Below are 22,815 nucleotides of genomic sequence, written 5' to 3'. Positions count from 1 at the left end.
GGGCCCGGCTGCTCCCGGCTCCGCTCGCGCCCCGCGCGGCCGCGGCGGCTCTCGGCGCCGTCGGGGCGACTCCGCGGCCCCGGCGGGCTGGGTCGGGGGGTCATCCATTTCTTAGGCTTCACAGGTGGTTTCCAGCCCTGACTGGCTAGCCCGGGGGGGGGGGCTCTACCCCCTCCCCTGGCCGAGCATCCCGTGTCCGGGGGCCGCGGAGCCCCAGTACCCGCCCGGCCGCGGGGGGCAGCGCCCCGGGGTGCAGCCGGGGCGGGGGGCAGCGCTCCGGCCTCCCCATTGTCTCTGAGAATTTGGGCTCCTTTGAAAAGCCCCTGGGCCCTCCCCTCCCCCTCCATTGTTGGAGTGAAGATGTAGCCGACCTCCCCCCCTCCCCTCCCCTCCCCTCCCCTCCCCTCCCCCCTCCCCTCCCCCTCCCCCTCCCGCCGCCGCCGCCGCCGCCGCTTTGGGGCCTGGCGGCAGTTATTTATTTATTTATGTATTTATTTGGCTGTTTTCGGGCGGGGGGGGCGGGGGCGGGGGCGAGCGGCCGCGACCCGCCCGGCCGAGGGGAGGAGGGCGCCGGCCACAACGCGGGCCGGCCGTGCGGGCAGGATGGGCTCCGTTTCCAACCAGCAGTTCGCAGGTTAAAGCGCGGATATCCCCCCGGGCGGGCGGCTGCGGGGCGGGGGGCACCGGGCGCCCCGGCCCGGCCCGGCTCCGCGCAACTCCGGAGCCCACAAAAAAAGAAGCGAAAACTTTGCTGCGGCGGGAGGGGGCCTGACCTGCCGCGGGGCCGGGGGCGCGACGGGGCGCCCCGGGCCGGGGTCTCCGGGGTCCGCGGAGGGCGCGCGGCTGCGCCGGGCCGGGGGCGGGGGCGGGGGCCGCGGGCGAGCGGCCGGGCTCAGCGGGCGCGGCCGCGTGTCCGTCCCCAGGTGGCTGCGCCAAGGGCGGCGAGGAGCCGGCCGGAGACTCCCCGCGGGCGGGCGACGAGCCCCAGCTGCTCCGCGGCGCCGGCATCTGCAAGTGGTTCAACGTGCGGATGGGCTTCGGCTTCCTCGCCATGACGAGCCGGGAGGGCGCCGCGCTGGACGCGCCCGTGGACGTCTTCGTGCACCAGGTGGGCGCGGGCGCGGGGGCCGGGGCCGGGGCCTCGCCGGCCCCCGGAGACAGCCGGCAGGCCGCGGGTGCCCCCCGCGCCACCGGCCGCGGCACCGGGCCTGAACCCAAACCCCAGCCCGCCCCAGGACCCAGCTGGCACCGGGGGGGCCTGTTCAGCAGGTGGCGGCCCCGGCTGTCAAACAAAGCCCCCAGCGCCCACCCACCCGCCGCCTGGCAGGCACGGGCGCGCGTGAGCGCGGCCCCCCGGGCTGCAAACTGGCCTCGCGCCGCGGGAGCCAGGTCCTGAGCGGGCAGGGCGGTGGGCAGCGACGGCTAGCAGCGAGCGAAGCCATCTCAGCCCCGCGGCGCAGGGGGGCTGCAGGCTCCGCGCGGCTGCTTGTGGGGCAGGCCCCGAGGCTGGGCCCTGGCATCCTCGGGGGGGCGGCTGGTCCGCCCCGCACCCGCCGCCGCGGGCCGCTCTCTGGGCACAGGCCGGCTGGGGTCGGCTGGCCAGGATGGGCCAGCAGGAGGGCTGCAGGGATGAAGCAGGGAGTGCGGGTTTTTTGTAGCAAAGGTGGATTTATTCCCCCGGCCTGCACGGGATCACAGAAACATGTGCTTGTTCTCCTAATTGAAACGCCAGGGCGATGCCTGCGGTAGGATGCTCTCCCTGTTTCCAAGCAGTGGATATTTAATGTGCGTTGACCGTGTGAACTTCTCCGGGAGATCTGGGGTATCCCCCCGTGTTTTCACTCGGTGCAAATGGGATGAGAGCTGCAGAGGACAGAGCTGTTTCTGGGGTCTCTGATGGCTGTGGCTGGAAGGGCTCGGTATAGGGCTCGCCCAGAGTTTGTGGTGCTCAGCGGCTGGGTTTTCATGCCGTTGACCGAGTGTGTGTGGAAAGCATGAGATGTAGTAGAGGTGGGACTAGAGGCGCCGGCTCCAGGAGGGAATTGGTCCCTTCAGGTGGGACATAAAAGCTCCGGGAGGAAAGACGATGGGAACCTGAATTCCCTTATTGTGGGAGAGGGCAAGCAGAGCCTGAGCACGGCACAAGCAGAGGAGACTCCTTTTGTTCTCATTACGTCCTGCTGGTGGGCCATAAAATCACCTGAATTTGGAGGCCAAGGATTCCCAGCTCACCTGGGAACACCTAGAGACTTCGCCGCCGATGCCCTTGTTCCCCCTCCCTTGGGTTTGTTCTCCCAGGGGACTTTGTGACGGGGTACATGGGGGGCTGGAGTGGACCCGTTTAGGACACTCTGGATAAACGGCTCTCTGCGGATGCAGGGGACCAGGTTCTGGCCCAAAAGGACTTTCCAGGACCATGGTGCCCTGATGACCGAGAGCGGTCACTGTGTCTAGTGATGGACGGAGCCAAGTTCTCTGCTAGAGAAAATGGCCAGATCTTTTGTGCCTCTGCGCGGGTGTGTGAAATTCAATGTGAGCCCTGAGTAATGGAGTCTGTGGGTGGGAATCCTCCATTCTCCCCAGCATTTATGGCCCCCAGACGGTCTAGTTTTCTGATTGCCGGCACTAACATTCCTGCACAAAAAAAGAACAAGCCGGGGTGTCTCTGCCCACTGTTGCCGTCCCCACCCACTGTCTAGGCAAAGGCCTTAGATGTCCAGCTTCCTTAATTCACCCAGGATGTGGTCTGGGGAGCCCCGAGTTTGAGGCCTTGCTGTGATGGGTACTGAATGGCTTGTATTTAGACGGAAGGGATGGGACCAGGTCACTCGTGGCACTCGTCTGTGCGCACGGCCCTGTGGCAGGGGAGGGGAGGGGAGGGTCGCTGGTACCTCTGGTGCTCAAACGGCAATGCCTCAACTTGCGAGCTTCCTGCTTTACCGTGTGATAAGGGGACCTCCAGATTGGCTTCTAGGGTGCAGGAGTTCCCCGCCCAGGGACTAGCTGGCTTTGGTCTGATGATGGGATGGGGAAACTTTCACCTGGAGAGCCCTGATTTGAATCCAGCCCCAGGCTGGTGGTGCGAGGCAGTTTGGTCCATGGGAAATGAAGCCCAATCTCAGCACTGCTGCCCCTTTTGCTGCAAAAATGTGGTTGGGACTGGGTCTTGGTGGCTACCCTTGTTGAGAAGCCAAGGTCTGAAGGGGAGAGATATGGCAAATTCTCCTCCCTTCTCCAGAGTCGTTCTCAGGGGCAGGGTGGAGATGCACTGAAGCCCTGTCCAGGGAGCGTTGCCTGCCACTGTCCCCTGAATACAGGCCTTCGTGGCCGGTAGCCCTCTGGGTGCTGCATTTGCTGAACTCAAGCATGTGGGGACCTTGATACAAAGAGATGGTGCCCAGGGTCAAAGGAGAGGGGGCCATAAACCAAAGTCTCCAGAGGAAGTGGACAAATGGGCACAGTCAAGCCCGGAGGTGTCTGGCGAGGTGTTGAGAATGGGGGGTGGGACGTGTCTGCCATGGGGGATATCTCCATCCTCCACAATGCCCCACACCAGACACTGGGTTAATGCCTGCAGCCTCCTTGATGACCCACTCCTTCCCCTCTCCATTTACATATGTGAATGATGACCCACAGGAAGTAATTGTGGGAGAAAGAAGGGAATTGGCCTCTTTAGATCTATTAAATCACTTTATTACAGGAACCAGGTTTGAATGGTCCTTGCTGGTGGGGATGAGAGTTTCCTTTTCTCCCCCCCCCCCCCATCTCATCTCAAAGACTGGGCAGGACAAGAGAGGACCAGGGCTATCTAGCTTAAAAAAACCTCTGAGCTTTTTTTAGACCGGAGAGATGGATTTGGGGGGCAGGGTGTTGAGCATGGGCAGCTGAGTTGGATGTGCCCCAGGATGCAGTGAGCTGAGTGTTGGCAAGGTCAGCTCCCTCAGCTGGCATAAATTAGGAGGGCTGGGAAGCTTACCCCATCTGGAGGCCCATGTGTTTGTGCCTCTGTGGGGATCCCCATCTAAAAGCACCCCTGGGTCCAGGTGTTTTATGCAAGCAGCATGTACCCAGCATGCACCCAGCCATCAGCAGCATGGCCAGGAAGAATGGGGTAAATCCCAGAGGACCACTGAGAGGCCAGCAGAGACAGCCACAAAAGGGGCTCTTGAGGAATGGAATAATATAAAAAACCTTTGGAAAGTTGCCCCTGCGTGGTCCAGGAATTAACCCCCGTCGTCCTCCCCCCCCGGGTAGCAGGGGCTGAAGGGAAGTGCCGTGGCTGACACGATGAGCGTCGCCTTCAGCAGAGCCACAGAGCTGGACACCTTTGCTGAGCTGCGGGGCAGGACTGGGGTGTGCTGCTTTGGTGACATGGAGGAGGTCCTGCAGGGGCTGAGCTGAGGTTCAGGACATCCATGCAGAGCTAAGACTCTCCTGGGTCCCAGCCTGGCCCCTTGGTGACAAGCCCGTCCTGGCAGAAGCCACGTGCAGTTTTGCCTTCCCCAACCCAACCCACCTGCCTTTCCCAACACCCTTTTCAAAGGATCATTTTGCTCCGTACGTGTGGAGCACCGTGCTCTTTATGACCTGCTCCGAGTCTACGAGGAGGGAGTTGGTAGAAACCAGATTGGGGCGCGGCGCAGTGGGACTGCTAGTATGGTGGGAAGGACGAGCTTGACAATATCTGGTAAAAGCAGCTTCCCCCAATGAGAGTGCAGTAGAGGGACATCTCTGCTCGTATCTCTGGGTGCAGATGCAACCATGGACTGCACCTCAGCTAGGAAAGCCGGGCTTTTTAGCTCTGTGTTGGAGACCAGAGCTGCTATCATTGCTGGAGAGTGAAAGCCCATAGGTTTTTATCACACTTCATTGCATTTGTTGGCTTTGAGGGCACTAGAAACAGGCAGGTCCAGAGCACTTTGGTTAAAACGCTGTTCCCTGGCATTAAAAAAAAAGTGTGGACGAACCAATGGGTCAGGCCCACAGCAGATCTAGCCCTGGTGAAAGCTGGTGAGGTTGGCAAGGGCTGTGTGCCTGTCTGTGTCTGTGCGTGCACGCAGGGGTACGTGCATGTACACGCTGCTCCGGTGGGTCGCCGATTGCTAAGGAAGTGCCCAGCTGCTAATGCACTTGCGCTCACTCTGCGTAAAAGTCCAACCTGCTGCCACTCTGCTCAACTCTCTCGAGTTCAAAGCTGCCTCTCCCGGATAAAGTTCCCCTTCCAGGTTTTATACTCCCTAAAGGGTGCAGCTCTGCTGGAGTGTGCGCAGCTCTGCGCATCTTCCTATTGTGCATATTACAATGGGAGAAACCCAGGAGACTGCGGCTCCCTTGTGCCAGGCCCTCAACAGCTAGATCTGCCCCGTGGGAGATGAGTGACTTCTCCCAGGTCACAGGGGGCCTTGGCAGGCCCAGGAGCTGAACCCAACTCAGATGAGTCCCACTCTGTTACTTTAAAAGGCCACGCTAGTTTTAACCTCCAGTACAGCTGCCCCGTGGCCAGCCCAGAAAGGGGAGAGACCCCCTACCTCTGGCAGCCAGGCACTGGCCGGTGAAAAGGAGCGTGGGAGGCTGTGTGAACCCGTGGAGGTTTTACCACCATCTTTCCCGGTCTCCACCTAAGGACTCTGAGGATGCAGAGAGGTTCTGCACCCTGCACCGTCCTGGGTTGGTGCACGGAGAGGCCCGTTCGCCATCAGGCATCTGAATTCAGAGGTGAATTTCTGCCCAACTCTTGTGCACCAGGATTTGCTCTCCATTTATACCTGGGGACCGACCCTCCCACCTGAACAGAGCTGCATAAAGGTAGCTCTAGCCGTGCCGTGTTGCAGGAGTAAATCGGAGAGCATGCTGCAACCCCAAAGCCCAGGTTGGATTCAGACTGCCTGGTGTGAAAAAAGAGCGGGCTTGTCCCATCCCTCAGCACACTTAAAAAGGGGCTCTGAGCTCCTGTCTCTGTCTAAAGATTAACTGATCACTGCAGGCATCTCCCTTCCCCCACCCTGGGGCTTGGAGAGAGAAAACACCCTTAAGTCGTCTCCAAGATAAAGTGACTCCAAATGAATGGAAATCTCTCCCCTGCTGCAGGGAAAGCGAGCCTCACATCTAACCTGGGAAAGCCGGGCTGCATTTGAAATCTAGACTGGGCCTCTGGGTCACAAGAGCAGGTTTCACCATGTGCTACTGTTTCCACCATGAATTTGCTCTCAAATCGTGGCTTATGAGCGGGGTAGGTCTGTACCCAATAACTTGTGCTTTTGGTTTTGGTACCCTTGTACCCTAGGAGCTTATCCACACGCCTAAGTGAATGGGATTTCGGTTGGGGTGGGGATTGTAAAATGCAGTCACCCCTCCTTTGATTAACAATTACGCAGCTCCTCTTCGAAAAGCAAGTTAAAACTAAGGAAGAGAGCACTCTTGTTGGGGAATAAGAGCACCCGCAAGGGGAGTTTCAAGGCAGAGTGAATAAGAAATAGATCTGCATGTGCTGAAGAGCCTTTATTTCAGCAGGAGAGAGAGATCTAGCTCGAGTCAGTGCAAAGAAAAAGTAGGGGAAGATGGGGAAAGATATTTTAGAAGATGGTCGGTTGGGAAGTTTAAGATGTGCAGCTCTTCTGGAGCGTTGGTTGTAGCCGTGTTGGTGTAAGGACACAGGCAGGCAAGGTTTTTTGGGTAGAGGTGATCTCTTGTTTTAGCCCAACTAAATAATTGGAAAAACTGCTCTTTGCAAGCATTCAGGCACAAACACCCTTCTTCGCCCTATGCCTTCAGCTCTTCTGGAATATCTGTACGTGGATTTTTTCTGGACTACCTAGTCCGGACAACTTCTCCAGGCAGGCAAACCCGGGATTTAAATAAAATAGATGCTCATGGCAAAATCAGCGTCCACACGCAGCCTGGCAACCAAAATAACTTCCAGCGAGAACTGAAAAGGATGTTGTTATTTCTGTCCTGGTTTGTGTGTAGATGAGCAAGGGGGGAGCAGGCTTCTCTTTCTCTCCCTCTCTCCCTCTCTCCCCAGTTGTAAATGCCCTCCAGCAATGGAGAAATTAGCCAAGTGATTCAGGGAGAGGCCAGGAATTCTATTCATTCAAATGTTCCCTCCATCTGCATGGCTGCATCAGCACATTCAAATGCTTTCCTGCAAGGCCCAGCTCTCCAGAGCGAGGTTATCCTTCCCTTGCTTCTGACCACTTTGGGGGGGAGGGGGTAGCATTGCTGATTTTGTGTTGACGAGGGTATCCATCTGGCTGACAAAGGGATCCGACTCTCTGATGTACTGGAGAAGTGGAAAAGCAGCCACGGAAGACACTGGGTGGCCAGATCTCAGCAGCTGGTGGGGGGGATGAAAAGGCAAGCGTCCCAGGCCGGAGGGGTTAGCCCATACGCGGATCGGGTCTGGACGAGGCAGCGGTGGCGGACGATGCTCGGTCTGCCTCGCCCGACTGGACCGTGTGTCTGCTGAGGGGATGCGGTGTCTGGGGTTCGCTGGGGGACGGCTCTTCCCCGAGCGGGCTGTGGAGAGGCCCCTATGCTGCACGCGGGAGCTGGGGTCTGGCTGGTCTTGCCCTCCCTGCTCTCTTCCTTTGTGAGCCTGGGGATGGGCAGCTCAGACCGGCAGGGACCGGGTGTCTCCTACCCGACTGTTGCGGACACCTGCGGTGTAGGTGGTTTCTGGGTCTTTCCTGCTGGCTGGTGCGGTCTGAGCGCCTGCCGTTGGGTTAGCCACATCAAACCCCCCGGTCTGAGATGCATTAATCTGACTTAGGTCTTTGGACTTGGTGTAGGGGTATTTGCATGGGTCATGAGGGCCTGTGATACCAAGGAGGTTAGGACAGATGCTCTCAGACCTGGGCGGTAGAGACCAGCCGTCTCTGAAACGTGCCAGGTGTGCTGGGTAGCACCAGGGGACTCCCGACACAGACCGGGCTCCGGCTGCCAACTGAGCGCACGGATCTCATCTTTCCTCCCTTCCAGGGATGTCTTGACATGAGGCTTTTCATTTTAGGCTGGGCCACTCCAGACTAGCCTCGACCCTGACTTGAAAGGGGCATTTCATTCCCTTTCCCACTCCTGACTGCGTCCGTTCCCTTTCCTCCAAGCCCTTCTCCGAGTGGGAGAACAGGCGAAGCAGTTACGGTCTTCTTAAAGCCTTCCTCCTGGCCCATCCGTCTCCGTGTCCCTCGCCCTTCCCTGCACCGCGTGTGCATGTGCGATCTGTGCCCCAAGATGTCCTGCTTTACCTCTCCTTCCCGCCCTCCTGCCACTCCAGCTACGACTGCCCCGCTGAGCCGGGGCCCGCAGCCAAGCTCCCTTCAGGGCCTGCCAGGCCTACCCGGCCCCGGGGCCAAGCAGCTTGCTGCCCGCCTCCACTCGCCGGCTGCACCACGCGGCCTCTTGCCCCCCCGGCCCCTGCTGGCACCAGCGCAGGCCTCCGCCTGGCCTTTGCCAGCTCCCTCCATGCTCAGGAGGTTGAGGTCAGTGACCCCGTCCACAGGGGCATCTGCTGTCCCGGCGGGTTCTGGCACGGGGGCAGGTCAGATGGCTCACAGATCCCACCCACGTAGGACCCAGGGTTTGATGGACGATGCACAGAGGGGCGTCGATAAGGATCAGGGTCCTGTTCCCTTCTCGCCTGCCGTCAGATCGCGTGACCGCTGGGTGCAGAGCGCAGCCCTTGCCCCTGGCACAGCAGAGACCCGTGACACCCCGTCTCCGTGAACTGGGCCTCTGTGTCTGGGCCCAGCACGGGGCTCGTTTGGCTGGGGTGGGCTGGATGGCTGCGCTGGCGGCTGTGGGCAGCAAGCGTTATCACAGCTCTTTGCAATGCCTCGGCTAACAGATGGTTGCAGCCCAGTGGGTTTTGCTGTCCCCTGATGGCTCCATGGTTGATTTGAGACCCGGCTTGATTGTCGTCTCTAGCCTCACCTTTGAGTCCTCCCAACTCTTTGCCAAGGCACCTCCCCACCCGTCCCAGTGGTTCAGCAAAGGGAGGCGTTATCCTTGTTTGTAAAAGGGGAAACCGAGGCACAGGCGTGACAGACCTGGCTAGCCATCAGGGATCTGGGCAGCTCAGCTGTGCTGGTCCCCCCGTCCTGCTCTGGCCCTCTGCCTTGCTCTGAGGCCAGGAAAGGCCTCTCCGGGCGAGGGCGACCACTGTGACCAGTGCAGGAGGACAGCTCAGCCAGTGCGTAGTGAAGTGGAGCATGGGAGGATGCCCTGAGTATGGGGGTGCCCAGGGAGGATGGGCTGAGGGGCTCTGAGCATGGGGTGGGATCTGGGGAGTACAAATCACTCATGAGACTTTAGAGGGAAATCAAAAAAAGTGCCCACCTGCTCCTGCTCCTTCCCCCGCAGCGGGTTTTGCTGGTGATCTCCCCCACTCCGAGAACTGGGTCTGCTCCCCAAGTATGGGGGGGGAGAATTATCTCCTATACCCAAACGCCAACACCGGCTGTCATGACCCACAATCTTCGGGGTGGCGGGACTGGAAGGGTTTGGCCTGGGCTTTGAACAAGCACAGGCTGTCACTGAAATAAGGGTGAATTTAAACCCAGAGCATGGCCAGCCTTCCTGTGGCAACACAGCAAGCGCACGGTGCCATTGCAGCCATCCAGGGAGATCCCGGGCAGCCGGGCTGTGTCAGTTGGGGAGCACAGGCCCTCACAGCCCAGCAGCAAAGTGCAGTGCAGCCCTGGATGCAAATGCATGCGAAACCCTGTGGAAATATCTGTGTTTCAGTTCCACGGGGGCTTCTCTTGCAGCTGTGGCTGAGCCCACGCGGCAGGACGCAGCCGCTTTGTGTGACACGCGCCTCCAAGGTTGCACCCTGGAGGAGCCCAGGCTCGGGGCGTCTGCCGAAGGCCCCTTCCAGATGCGAGGCTGGCTGGACTCGCTGGCCAGCGCTGCCAAGAATGTCCCCTTGTGTGGAGCTGGCTCCATGCCCTTGGGGGACAAGAGCACTGTATCCTGGGTGGGAGGCTGCAAACAAAGATGACCCTCAGCCGGGCTCAGGGGCCGTTCCTGAATGCATCTCTGTCCGCTGGCTGGATCGGAGCACAGGGCCGGGGCTCTGGAAGCAAATTCCCAGCCCTGCCACTGCCTTGTTCTGCAGCCCTGGGCAAGACCCTTACCTTCGCTTTCCCCAGACCCTGTGGATGAGACCCGAGAGCCCCGGCAAAAGGAGCTGTGGAAGAGCAGGCCTCCCCCACCGCCTTTCACTGGGCAAACTGCTCTAAAGAAGGCCACCGCCCGGTGCTCCTGGAGCGGAGATGCCCTCCTGTCGCCCGTGATGGGGCGTGGGGCTGTTGTGGGGCACTGAGACGGGAGGCTCTTGGGTTGGGGACCTCGCCTCTGCAAGAGAAATGCCAGGGGGTGCGTGAGCCATGGGGCTGTGCATGCAGGGGCTGGGGGCTGCTGTTTCTTGAGGAAGCAGAGGTGGGGGGGTCGGGCACCTTCCCTCCCCTCCGCGGCAGGTTCACAAGGACTGAAACCAGATGCCAGCGCCCTCCTGCTGGGCTCATGGCCCTTGTCTCTCCCCCGTCCCCAGCCTCTCCTCTGTCCCTCCATGCAGCGTCCCCTGCCCTGGGTTGGGACGAAGCTGCTGCCATATCCAGCCCATGCTGCGCCTGCGCCTGTGCCTCCCGAACACCCCTCTCTGCTCCTTCGTGCCTCCTGACCCACCCTCTCTTTCTGACTTGCATCGTACCCCTCGGGGGGCAGGGTGTAGACACCCCGGAGCCCTGCTGAACAGCTCAGAGCTGCTCGAAAGCACGTGTGTCACGAGCCCGCGCTGCTTCCAGGGTGCGGGGATTCTCCACCAGCCCGTTGGGGAGGATCCGCGTCCCACCCCTGCTGCGCCAAGTGGTTTCCGCGTGGCTGCTCTGCCAGACGGGTGCGTAGGACGCGCTCTGCGAAGGGGGACCGGCTGTGCGGATGCAGTCACCGGGCAGCCCCCGTGGAGCCCGAGCAGCCGGTCTCCCCGGGTGATTTTGCCGTGTCGTAGGTTGGTCCCAGGACCAGCGCGCCGCAGCTGCGGCAGGCTCCACATCCGTGCCTTCGGGACCATGGGAGTCACCCCTCCTCCCTGGCTGTAGCCCGAGGGGCCCTGCCCGGACCCCGCGCTGCTGGAAAGCAACAGCTCCTGGGTTAGTCCGTCCTGGCTCACGGCGGCTTCTCGGCCACAGTGAAAAACTTCAGGGACTATTTTCCTTTGGAGGGGAGGGAAGCTACTGCTTAGCTGGGCTCTTTGCCCAGAGCAGCCCGGAGAACGTGGGGGCACCACTGGGTAATGAGGAGCCCTCGGGGATGGCCGGCGACACTGCTGAAGATGAGTGGGAAATGCCGCGGTGACTGTTCAGCCCCCAGCTGGTCTTAGTATGTCCACCGCAGCCGGCCTGCAGAGGATGCTCCCCCCAAAAAGGGCACCTTCCAGTGCCATGACCAGGGTGCGGGCTGTGGAAGGGAGTCCCGCCGGAAGTGCACGCGGCTGGGGAGATAGCGGAAGCAGGGCAGGTCGGGCCTCCCATCCCAGGGGCTGAGACGACTGCTGGGGGAAGGCGCCTGCGAGGAGGCTGCAAAGAGCAATGCGTGTCCTACAAGGAAGGGGACTTGGGCGGGGGGCAGACACAGGGTGGACAAGACTGGGTGGGGGAGACCGGGGCAATGGGGGTGACGTTTGGGGTGGGGCTGGGAGGGCGGCGAACAGGTCCACGGGAGACGGTGCGGCTGAGGTCCTCGGCCTGTGGAAGAGTTTGTCAGGCAGGTGCCCAGGCAGGGCACAGAAGCAGGGGGCCGACACCACGGGGTGCTTGAGGGTCTATCAGAGCCCGGGGCAGGGAACGGGGGGCTGCCCCCAGGGTGCAGGGGGAGAAGCAGACCAGGCCCTTGTCCAGAGACAACTGGGGTTGGATTGAGCCGCGCTAGGACAAGAGACCCTTGGCCCCTAGGCGCGCAGAGGCCCTGAAATGATCCTGCTCCGCCAGCCTTTCTGCTCAGGCGGTAAAACGCACACGACGAGGCACAGCCTGCCTGAGTCTGCCGACAGCCCACCTTGTTCAAAGGCAGATCTGCTCTGAGTTCAACTGAGCGCTTGCGCTCCAAAATTTGACGGAGCAGAGCTGCGCGGCACCACTTCCTCCTGGGCCCGGCCGTCCGGGGCTTTGCATACCCCCCGCACCCAGGCGGGCATCCTGCACGCCACCCTGGGGCTCAGCCCGGGGGGCCGAGAAGCGAGTTGAGGGGGAACGGCCACGGCGCTGGGCCGGCTGCCGTGCGGGGCGGCCTTTCACATGCAGATGCGCGGGGTCCAGTCCGGCCGCCCTCCCCCATGGCGACCCGGGAACTCCAGGAATCCGGCCGCGAGCAGTGGACAGGGACATCTCTTTGTTCTCTGTGTCCAGCCCTGGTGACTAAAAGCAGAGCCCCTCCCCTCCCCCTTCCAGTATCTCTCTGGCTCTTGCTCTTTCCCCCCTCTTCTCTCTCTCTTTTTGGGGGGGGGGTCGCGGAGAAGGCCTGGGAATGTTCCTGCTTTGTGTGTGGTGTGGGGCGGGCCGGGGGGAGGGGGCTTTGGGCCTCTTCCTTTCAGATGCAGGAGGTATGCAGCTAATTCAATGGGCTTCAGTTTGATTACCTATCTGATAACAGAGGAATGCCAACAATGTGTGTGTTTTGGGAAGGGGGGAGGGAGGGGCTCTGGGGACCACCAGCCTCTCAGCAGCTCACTTCAAAAGGCCCTGGGTGGGGGGGAGCAGAGGGGGAGAGCTGCTAGGCTCCTGCCCTGGTTTCTTTCTCTGCCCCCCACCCCCTCCCCAGCTCCCCGGGGAGAGGGGTTTCCTTCGGCCTTTTGTTGGGGTCTCTCCTTATCTCTCCCGGAAAACAAATAGCAATATGTCACGGTTCTGCTGCAGCACATGGCGGCCGCTGAAATGCAGCCGGCTCTGGGGTGGAGGGAGGCGCTCGGTGCGGCGCAGCACCGCGGGCGAGCGGGGGCAAGCCCTCTGCCCGGGGGCGCGGTGGGGTCCGGCCTATCCCCGCGGAGAGGGAGCGGGGCTCCGCAGGTCCCCTTGCCGCGCGGCGAGGGGTGTCGTGAGGCACCAGATGCACGGGATGAGCTTTCTGGCCCCGGCTCGCGACCCGCTTCCGCCCCGGAGCACCGGGGCCTGCGCCCGGGCAGCGGTAAACCCGCCGGTGCCCCGGGCGCCTCCCGGGGGAGCGGGCTGGCACCTCCCAGCCCAGCCGGGCGCTGCAGGCTGGCTCAGGCCGGCGCCCCTGGCGCGGGTTAGGGCAGGCGGCGGGGGCGGCGGAGACCGCCGGGGCAAAGGGGGCTCGCGGGGGCATCCGCCGGCCTTCCCCTCTCTCTCCTCTCGGAGGGGAAACGTCTCAGGAGCCAAGAGGGGCGCGGGGCGTGTTGGAAGCGGGGGGGGGGAGGGACGCCCTGTTGCTTCTGCCGTGGGGCACTGGCCTGGGAGCACAGGCCAAGCGAGCCCCTGGCCCCGGCCACGCAGCACGGAGCCGGGCTCGGGGGCACTGTCCATCGCGGCCCCCCCGCTCGAGACCCTCCCGCCAGGTGGAGAGGGCGGCCCCGGAGGCGCGGGGGCCGGAGAAGGGCCGGGCCCGCACCCCGCACCGGGCATGTTCCCGCAGGCGGCAAAGAATGGGCTGTGCGGGGTCACGTGACCCGGGTTACTGAGTAACAGATGAATGGTGGGAATGCTCCATTCATAAAAAAAAAGAAAGGGAAGAAAAAACAGTGCGGCGTGTGGACCAGATGGGCAGGGAGCTGGAGCCCGGGAGGCTGCGGGGAAAGCCCCAGCATGTCACTCGGGCCCGGGGAGGGGGGCTGCTGCAAGAGAAGAAAGCTGCTTTAATGCCCACCCCAGCCAGATCGCGGGTTAACTCTTTCCTCGCCCGTCCCCTCCACAAAGCCGACGGGGGGCCGACGGAGCCCGCTGGCTCTCACCGCACGCCGCCCGCCCACCCACCCGGCGAGAGCTAACCCCGGGCCGGGGCGCGCCGCACAAACGCCCCGGCCTCGGGGCCCGGGAGGGCTGAAGCCGGGGAAGCGGGCGGCCGCTGTGCAGGGCCTGAAGCGGAGCCTCTTCGGGTTGCGGCCGGTCCGGAAGCGGGCAGCGGAAACGCGCTCGGGAGTCGGGGACGCCCTGGGAGAAAGGCTGGGCTTCCTCTCCGAGGAGTCCCGGGCGAGCCGCTGCGCTCCTCGACGGCCTCCGGCAGCGGGCTGAAAGCAGGCCGCCGCTTCGGTTTCGCTGCGGTCCCGCCTGGTTTCTCTCCCTCGGCGCCTCCAGGAAGCGCTCGGGGCGGCCTCCCAAACGCCAGACCTGGGAGGAGGGGTACCAAGCCCTGCCAGCGCTTGTTGGGGCAGCAAAGGGCCTTTGCACGGCTCTGTTCCCCGAGAAGCTGCGCAGGGAAACACAGGGCCCGACGGCCGCAGGAGACGCCACGCAGCGCCGTGGCGGGGAGCGGCCCGGGGGTGTCAGCCACGGCTCTTCCCCTCACGGGTTTGTCTGGGGGAGCAAGGAAGCCCCGCAGGCTTCCCCGCAGGCCTCCTGCTAGGGTCCCGATCCTGCAAGCCGCACCGGCTGAGGTCACGGGTGCTCAGGACCTTGCAGGCATAATTCCCGCAGGGAGGGGCAGCGCGCGGCAAGGCGCTGAGCGCGAGGGCCCGGGCTCCGCTCGGCTCACAGCGAAAGCACCTCCGAGCCCGTGCCTGCGTGGGCTTTGGCGGGCCCTTGTCTACCAAGCTGTGGCTCTGGGTGCACCCGGATTTCTCCAGGGCTCCAGGCTTTGATGCCGACAGCCCTGGGAACCAGACCCCACGGGGCAGCAGAGCCGAGCGGCCCCAGCACGCCTCCGGCTCCGCCACACCGCTGCTGCGCCTCCATCCTCAGCCTCGAGAGAGGCAGCTCAGGCTCTGAGACTGCTGAGCCCTCGCTGCCGGCAGGGGAGGCCTCATGACCTCCATCCTCGTTCACTGGGACCTGGACGGAGCCCGGGCACTGCATCAGCTGGGGGCAGGCCCAAAGGGGCAATGAGCAAGAGCCCGGAGGCCCCTTTCCCAGCCTTCCCAGACACCCGGGGCATTTAGATTCAAGCATCTCTTTGGGCCAACAGATCAGCCAGCTGTTTTCGGGGGGGGGCCACGCTCCGCGATCCGCACCTGTCTGCCTCAGTGCACCCGAGGGCAGAGGAGAGTGCCCCATATGTTTGCGGGCAGGCACTGGGGGGTTCTCCTGGTACCCCAACGCCTTGTCCCTCCTCCGGCCCGCAGAGCAAGCTGCACATGGAGGGCTTCCGCAGCCTGAAGGAAGGAGAAGCCGTGGAGTTCACCTTCAAGAAGTCATCCAAAGGCCTGGAGTCCATCCGCGTGACAGGCCCTGGCGGCGTCTTCTGCATCGGGAGCGAGCGGAGACCGAAGGGGAAGAGCCTCCAGAAACGCAGATCCAAGGGAGACAGGTAACAGGGCCGCGAGGATGGGGGGCCCCCAGGCTCTGCCCACTGGCGGGTGCCGGAGCTGCGGGAGGGAGCCCCGAGCGGGGCTGCCGCGGTGGGAGGAGGTGGCGTCGAAAGCTTTTCGGTGGACTCGGCTCCGATCTGCTGACTCCCTTCTCACTCCGGCACCAGGCTGCCCTGCCAGTGCCACCCACCCTGCCAGGGCCCCTCCTGCCTCTGGTCACTCAGGGCCTCCTCGTCCCTAAATGCGGCCCAGGATGCATTCAGGAAAAAGGAACGATGCAGGTTTGGGCACCCACACAGCTGGGATAGAGGGCTGGCAACTCGCCCAGAGCCAAAACATCTGCTTTTGCTGGGGGGGTGGGGGGACCCCACCCTCAAAAAGAAGGGCAGGTTACCCCATCCTGCGCCACAAAAGGTAGAAAGGAGCCCGGCTGGAGAAAGCCCATCTGGCGGCCGGGCCACGAGGACACAGCTGGGGAGGCGTGAGGCCGAGCGCCGCGGAGCCGTTGGGGACAGGAGGGCTCTTGCCACGGGGCTCCCCGGGGGCGGGGGTGGGCAGTGGCCCTTCCTCCGTGAAAGATGCTTCCTTCAGCCTTTAATGAGTGGCAGATGCAGATTTCGGGGGAAAGGGCAGAAAACCAGAAGTGAAAGGCCAGAGGTCAGAAACACCCAGGGCCGAACGGCATGGGCCGACGCTCCCTTTCTCTGCGCCTGAGACGGAGCCTCGTAGCCACGCAGCCGATCGGTGGGGGGCCGGGGGGCATCTCCTCTAGTAAAAGCTCCTCCTTGTGACTGCTCAGGAAATGGCTGGACATCCTAGCAAAGTGCCCCCTGCAGCCTGGGGGCCAGGCTCTGGTCAGTGCTTCACCCCTACCCTGCCGTCCTCTGCGGCCTGGGCCTTGCCGGGGGCTGCCTTGGCTAGTCTTCCAGTGGTCCGCGATGCCACGGCACGGCAAGGCCACCCCCTTGTGGCCTCCCTAAGAAGCTCCGCTGGAAGCATTTGAGCCTCTCCGGAGGCGAGGAAAAACCTTCGCTCTCCCCCGGCTTTATGGCTTCGGTAGTTTTGCTCAGGAGGGTGCAGGAGTCGACGCGGGCAGACCTGCAAAGGGGCAGCAACGTGGCTGGCAGCTTGGGCCACACCGGTCCCGGTCTGGCTGCCGTCCTGCCCTCGCTACCCTCACCTGGGCCAGTGGCACGGGTCAGGCGAGGGACACCGTGGCGTGCTGCGAGCAGCCCCCGTAGAGGCAGGCCGGAGATGGTTGGTTACGTGTCTGCTGCTCCCCGGTGCACAGCAGGGAGCCGCGCAGTGGCCATACTGCTTCACGTGCAACATGCTGAGAGACGCCCGCTGTTTCTGAAAGGCAGAATGGAGGGGGAAAGCAATCGTGCCTCAGAGCTGCTGCTCTGGGGCTAAGTCTGCTCTTTGCTTTCTGTCCAGAATTTTACTTCTAGTTTTGCTTTTGCCTGGGGAGCAGCAAAAAAACCCGCTCTTACCGTACTTTTTGTATGTAACGCACACTCCAATTTCCAGCAGCAGTCTTTGGGGGAAAATGTGTCTTGTATGTGAGGAAAATACAGCGGTGTCCTGCCTTCCTGGAGCAGGAATTCCAGTATTCCCGTCCCTGCCCGATGCTATGAAGTCCCAAGCAGCTCCTGATTCCTCACAGCAGTGACAGGGATGTGTCATTGCTGGATGAAAATGGCTGCTTCTCCCCCACCGCCTTCTTCTCCCCATTTCCCCCAAGCATGCGGAGGCGAGGCCCCGGGGAAGGCGTTAGAACAGCATCGGCTGGGTACAGTCAATCCAACTAATCCCCTCCCTGGATCTCGCTCTCATCCTAGATGCTACAACTGTGGCGGGCTGGACCATCATGCCAAAGAGTGCAAGCTCCCACCGCAGCCAAAGAAATGCCACTTCTGCCAAAGCATCACCCACATGGTCGCCAACTGCCCCATCAAAGCCCAGCAGTCGCCCAGCTCTCAGGGAAAGCCGGCCTATTTTCGGGAGGAGGAAGAAATGCACAGCTCGCCCCTTCTTCCTGAAACCAGGGAATGATGGGGGGAGACTTCCGCCAGGATCCAAAGGCTTCAACAAGGCATCAGTCTTCAAAGCAAGCGCAGTGAGCAGGCTCTGCCATCGTGAGGGGGTTGGGGGTAAGAACATGGGGCAGGAGGGCAGCGGCTTGGAAGGGCAGGGGATGCCTGCGGGGTGACAGCGCTGGCATCGGGACAGAGGGGGGAGAGAGCGGGTGCTGGCTCCAAAATCCCAGCCTCTCCCACGCCCTGTGAAACCTCTGTCCAGATGCCTCAGGGGAGAGCAGGCAGCGCCATCACCCTGTACCTCCCCTCACCGAAAGCCACTCCAGGTTACTCCCTCTGGTCAGGAGGGTTTGGGAACCCTTTGTGGAGGCAGAGCAGCAGCATCTGAACCGGAGAAGCACAGAAGGGACTAATACGCAGTAAGCCAGAGCTGCCACGCCACCTTTTCCAGGGCTGGGCATGGGTGAGCCTTGTAGATCTTGCCAGTATGCAGCTCTGCATTGCTGCTTTCCCGGGGAAGGTCTGACATCTCGAGCCCCTCCGAGTCAGGGCAGCGCAGGACGCTGCTCCTCTGACTGTAGCCTGCTTTGGGAAGCGCCTCTTCCTCTGAGGCTTTCCATGCTGGATGGAGGGGTGGTGGCAGAGGATGAGACCCCTTCCTGCTTTGCGGCCTTTGGCTTCGGAGCCACCAGCTCTCCGCCTTTCTCCTCTCCTGGTGGCCCAGGTGGGGAGAGAGCTGATGGCAGAAGCTTTCTGTACTCCAAACCTCCTGTTCTGGCTCCTCCTGGTGACCCATCCCTTGCAAATCCAGCAGCATGTGACCTCAGCTCTGCAGTGTCTTTAACCGAGGGTCCGTAGAACAGGCTCTTCCCTTTTAGACCTATGCTCACGGATCAGACGGAAGCAGGGCACGGCCCCGTTGCAGGGCACCCTTCCAATACCAAACTGCAAGGAACGGGAAAGATGCCAGCCTGGGGGGGGGGGGCCCTTCCTGCCCGGCTGGCACTGCTTCCCGCAGCTCCTGCTGCTGGGCGGACAGACGCTCGCTGTCTGTCCGCACGCGTGGGCCACGTCGCCTCCCTGGGGATGACACAGGAGCACAGAGATCAGGCTGGGTCCTGGCACACAAAGAAGCCATATATTTTTTTTCCAAGCCATCACAGCCTCAGAGCATCTAAAATGAAAGTGTCTAACACAACCCCTGGCCGGTCGGGCCTGCTTCTTGGGAGGCTTCCCACTGATTTTTGCAGTGGGTTCAGATACGGTCCAGGCAGCACCCAGCAAGCCATGGCTCTTCCCTCCACACAGGCCTGGTCCCTCAGTCCATAAGCATTGTCAGCATGGCTTTCCTTGGCATGGAGGCACAGGGTGACCATCTCTCCCTTCCAAGCTGCTGCCCTCTTTCCCCACCTCCCCTTGCCCCGGGCTCCCTCGTCTGCCTTTATTTATTGGCTCCTGGGAACAGCTGTGTCTGCAGCGCCAGGCTCCACCTGAGCCGAAGCCGCTGCACCGTGAACCTGCACTAAGACGTGCGCGTATGACGTATCTTTGGGTTTGTTTGTCGTCTTCGTTATTTTTTTTAATATAAATATTCTGTTTTGTGTATTTTTGTATATTTTAATCTTAAAGAGAGAGAGAGAGAGAGAGAGGACAGAATTACTGCAACTTATTCTCAGGTATTCAAGCAATCTCAGGGATGAAACATCTCTGTGGCCTGTGGGCCGGACAGAGTGGATTTTGTGGGGGTTTCTTCTTTTTTGTTGTGGGGGGTTTGTTTTTTAACAGCACAAAGACAGAACAGAGTTTGTATGTTATGCTGGAGTTCGACTTTGCAGCACGGTCCCTCGGGGATGGGGTCTTTCATGACGCTGTATTGTAATGGTCTCTTCCCCTCCCCTCTGTGTTTACCTGGAACTGGGGGCGTTGTGGCTGTGGGTGGGTGAGGGGAAGCCAGGCAGGGGTGCCAGGGGTGGGGGGCACAGCACCCAGTGTCCATGCTGGGGCACTGAAGTCCAAAGACTGTCCCAGCCTGGGGTCCTTATGCTGGCTATGGCCCGTCTTTCTTGCTCCCTCCCATCTCTGACCGGGAACTTTCCCCTCTCCCTAGTTTCTGCCCCAAGCCAGCATCTACTCACGGCCCCTCTCATCTCTGTTGCCCCGCCACAAACTCCAGAGCCTATCCTGGAGGCTTTTCTGTCTTCTCCAGCTGTAGGCTCTGGAGACCCCTCTTATGGCCCAGGTCTGTGCCCGGTCACGGGTCAGCAATCAGGCACGGAGCCCTGGCCCATGAAGAAGAGGGGTAATGGAGGTACTACGGCTCTGGGAGGGAGGCAGGGATTCATCTGGACTGAGCGCAACAGGGAACCTTGTGTGCTTGCATCCTATAGCCCCTGTCCCTAAGGATGCAGGAGTCTCCTACAGCACAGAGGCAATGAGGTCTGCCCCTCTGAGAGCTCGTTCCCTGCCCCGAGGGGAAGTGTTGGCCCCGAGAAGCCTCCTCACCCCTCAGCTTTTCTCCCCAGACTCTTGGGATCCCAGCTGTGCCAGAGAGAAGGCCTTTTTGCAGGAGCAGAACTAGGGGTGGGCGAGTGGGACGCCACACCGCCGGCTTCGAGGGGGCGCCAGAACGGACGCCCCCGGGGAGTCTGCGCCCAGGGAGCAGGCGTTGGCTCTCATGCCCCTTCATGCAGCTGCTGCTTCTCTCGCCACCAAATCCACCCGAGCATTGCTGCTGGGGACAGCGATCCCCAGGGGAGTGGCGGCAGCTGCACTAGCGGGGGCACAGGAGCGTCCACCAAGCTTGGAAAACACTGACCTGGGAGCAAACTTTCCTAGTGACACCTCTGCCCCATCAACCCAGGTCTAATGGGCTTTCATCCTCAGGGCTACTCTGTGGGGGAGAGGTGACTGGAGCCATGCAAGAAGTGCCCAGGGCCAGTCTTTGCACCCAAGCTCACAGCAAGTCAGGTACACTTGCTCCCTTCCCTGCCCTTACCCCTACCTTTCCCCAGTTGTTACCCAGCCGGGGCTGGGAGGGACTATGGACTCCTGTTTGCATTTCACGAGCTCTGGCTGCAGGCGTGGGGCCTGCCGTGCCCTGCCCTGCCCGGGACAGGACCGTACTGACACAGTGGGATGTTTCAGAGCATGCATGTGGTTTTGTAGGTAGTGATAGGCTAGATTTTAGAGCTGGGCAGGAACAGTCAAGGAACAGCTCCAACTTTCCGAACAGGAAGCAGGTGGGGAATCTCTTGGGGGGGGTGTGGTTAGGATGATTTCCCCTCCTGAGGCTCCACTGTGCTGCTGGGAGCGTAATACTCGCCTCGTAACCCTGAGTGCTCTGGGACTTATTGGCAGGGGGCCCTATCCTGATCCTGTGGAGGTACAGAGCCACATTTCCATTCCCTGGGAAAGGCATGGTGTCCCAAAGGGAAAGGATTGGGCTAAAACACGCAGCCTTGCCCAAGAACTGGGACGAGTGACTGGCCTGCACAGACGGCAGGATTGCCTCTCCCCACTGACACCAGCAAATGAGCCAATGCAAAGCTACTTAGATGAACTTCCAGAGGCTCTGGCATAGCTCATTTCTGGGCTCGGTGGGTGGAGAGGGTTCCTTGGCTGGGTTCCTGTCCTGCTGCAGCAGTGTTTATGGTGAGGTGGTGGTGGGTCCTTTTAGAGACAAAAGGAATTATTAGGATTTTTTTCTTTTAATAGTAACGGGATCGATACAAATCTGCTTCAGGATAACAGCTTCTCTGCCTGAACAGGGTACATGCCATCAAGTGCATTGGGCTGTGTGTCTAACCCTGGGTTCTGGCATCCACAGGTCATCCATGGAGGAAACTGTTGACCAGCCCCTGGTGCCCTGGGTGTGCCAGAGGGTGACACTGCCCCTTGTGGGTTTTGGATCTGTCTTGATGAATTGTGTAGAAGTATTTTTTCCCATGTAAGCAGTTTGGTGATTTCTAGATGTCTAGTGCGTGTAAATACCTCTGTAAATCTCTCCAGTTCCTTTCAGTATTCTCAATTATTGTTTACAAACTTTAAAAAAAAAATAGGCAAAGCATCTAATGGTTTTTTGGATCAGGAAGACAGGATGTCCTCTGTATGCTCTGCCTTGCACCTCTGCCTCTGCAGGGAGATGACTTCCAGAGCTGTTCCCCTCCTGTGCTCTGGTAACGAAGCATATCTTAAATGCCACTGCAAGAGAGAATTCCTTGGGCTTCTCCAGAGTAAGAGGCATCTTGAGTGCCGAGAACAGCAATTTATTTGTAAAGGAAAGCCACACAGGGGGGATAGATGGACTTTGACACTGTTCAACCACATCTCCTGTCCTTTTGTCCAAGGTTTGCCAAATACCTCACACTCCTCTCTGTACCTCCATCTGCCAGATGGAGATCTCTGCTGTGGTGCTTCCTACTCCTTGAGACTAGCTTTGCAAATAAATTGCTGCTAGAAGCATAGCACATCACCCTCTCCTCTGCCGGGGTTGAGTTTGCAGGCGCTGGGTACTATGCATTGTGGGACAGAGTGAATTGCGGGTATTTGATGCTGTCCACGCTCAGGGTCACTGTGGAATAATGGAGCATTTGAATGTATAAGGGAAAATTGTCCCTCAGGGGACTTCTCCTGCCCTGGTTGAAAAACCTTGAATCAGGTGGCTACAAGATTGTCTACTAGGAGACGGAAGAATGTAACTCCATGTTTACTGCTAGCAACCAAAGCTTGTTTGTGTCAAACTCTTGAATTTTTACGAAGTGGGCGGGTGGGAGGGAGGGAGGGCATGAGAGGGCAATTGTGTTGGGCGTAGGGTTATATCTGAGCTGCAGGACTCTGCTTTCCAGAGAGGCAGTTTCCTGCCAAAATGTCTGCAGTGAGATCGAGAATTCTTATCGCTGCCTGATTGTTTTTTGGGTTGTTTTTTTTTTCCTCCTTTCATTTTTTTGTACCAACCATGTAAAATTGTGGGGATTTTTTCTTTCCTGGGGAAAAAAAAATAAAGAATCTGGGTAAAGGATGTCAGTGTGCCTGTCCGTTTTTTACCTTTCTTTACTTCCAGGGATCTGTCGTGGTTTCTGAGAAGCAGGTTCCTGAAGCCACAGAAGGTCGCAGGGAGTCAAGAGTTCTTGGTTCTGCTCCATGGAGAAAATCCCACACTGTTTTTACTGGATCTCACTGCTGCAGTAATCATGTGCAGATTCTTTCCCGGCCCTGCCCTTGCAAGAGAGCTCCCTGCCTGCGAAACAGGAATTAGGGTCTACATGGTAGGTTAAGTGGCCCGTCCAAAGATGCAAAGTCTGAGCC

The 22,815-nt window shown here is 60.5% G+C and overlaps 1 protein-coding gene across 1 annotated transcript; it reads left to right on the top strand.

Annotated features, from left to right (window-relative positions):
• The first annotated feature begins 603 nt into the window (after positions 1-603).
• Positions 604-22,291, top strand: LIN28A (lin-28 RNA binding posttranscriptional regulator A). Its single transcript, XM_090057930.1, has 4 exons — positions 604-634; positions 924-1,108; positions 15,287-15,471; positions 17,314-22,291. Exons 1-4 carry the CDS (start codon positions 604-606, stop codon positions 17,525-17,527), a joined length of 615 nt encoding a protein of 204 aa, XP_089914056.1. The 3' UTR covers positions 17,528-22,291.
• Positions 22,292-22,815: the final 524 nt, after the last annotated feature.

Source organism: Crocodylus siamensis, chromosome 7, assembly GCF_052110815.1.
Source record: "Crocodylus siamensis isolate JL-2025a chromosome 7, ASM5211081v1, whole genome shotgun sequence".
NCBI lineage: Eukaryota > Metazoa > Chordata > Crocodylia > Crocodylidae > Crocodylus > Crocodylus siamensis.
Note: the sequence above shows the minus strand (reverse complement) of the source record. Positions and strands in the feature narration are given on the sequence as shown.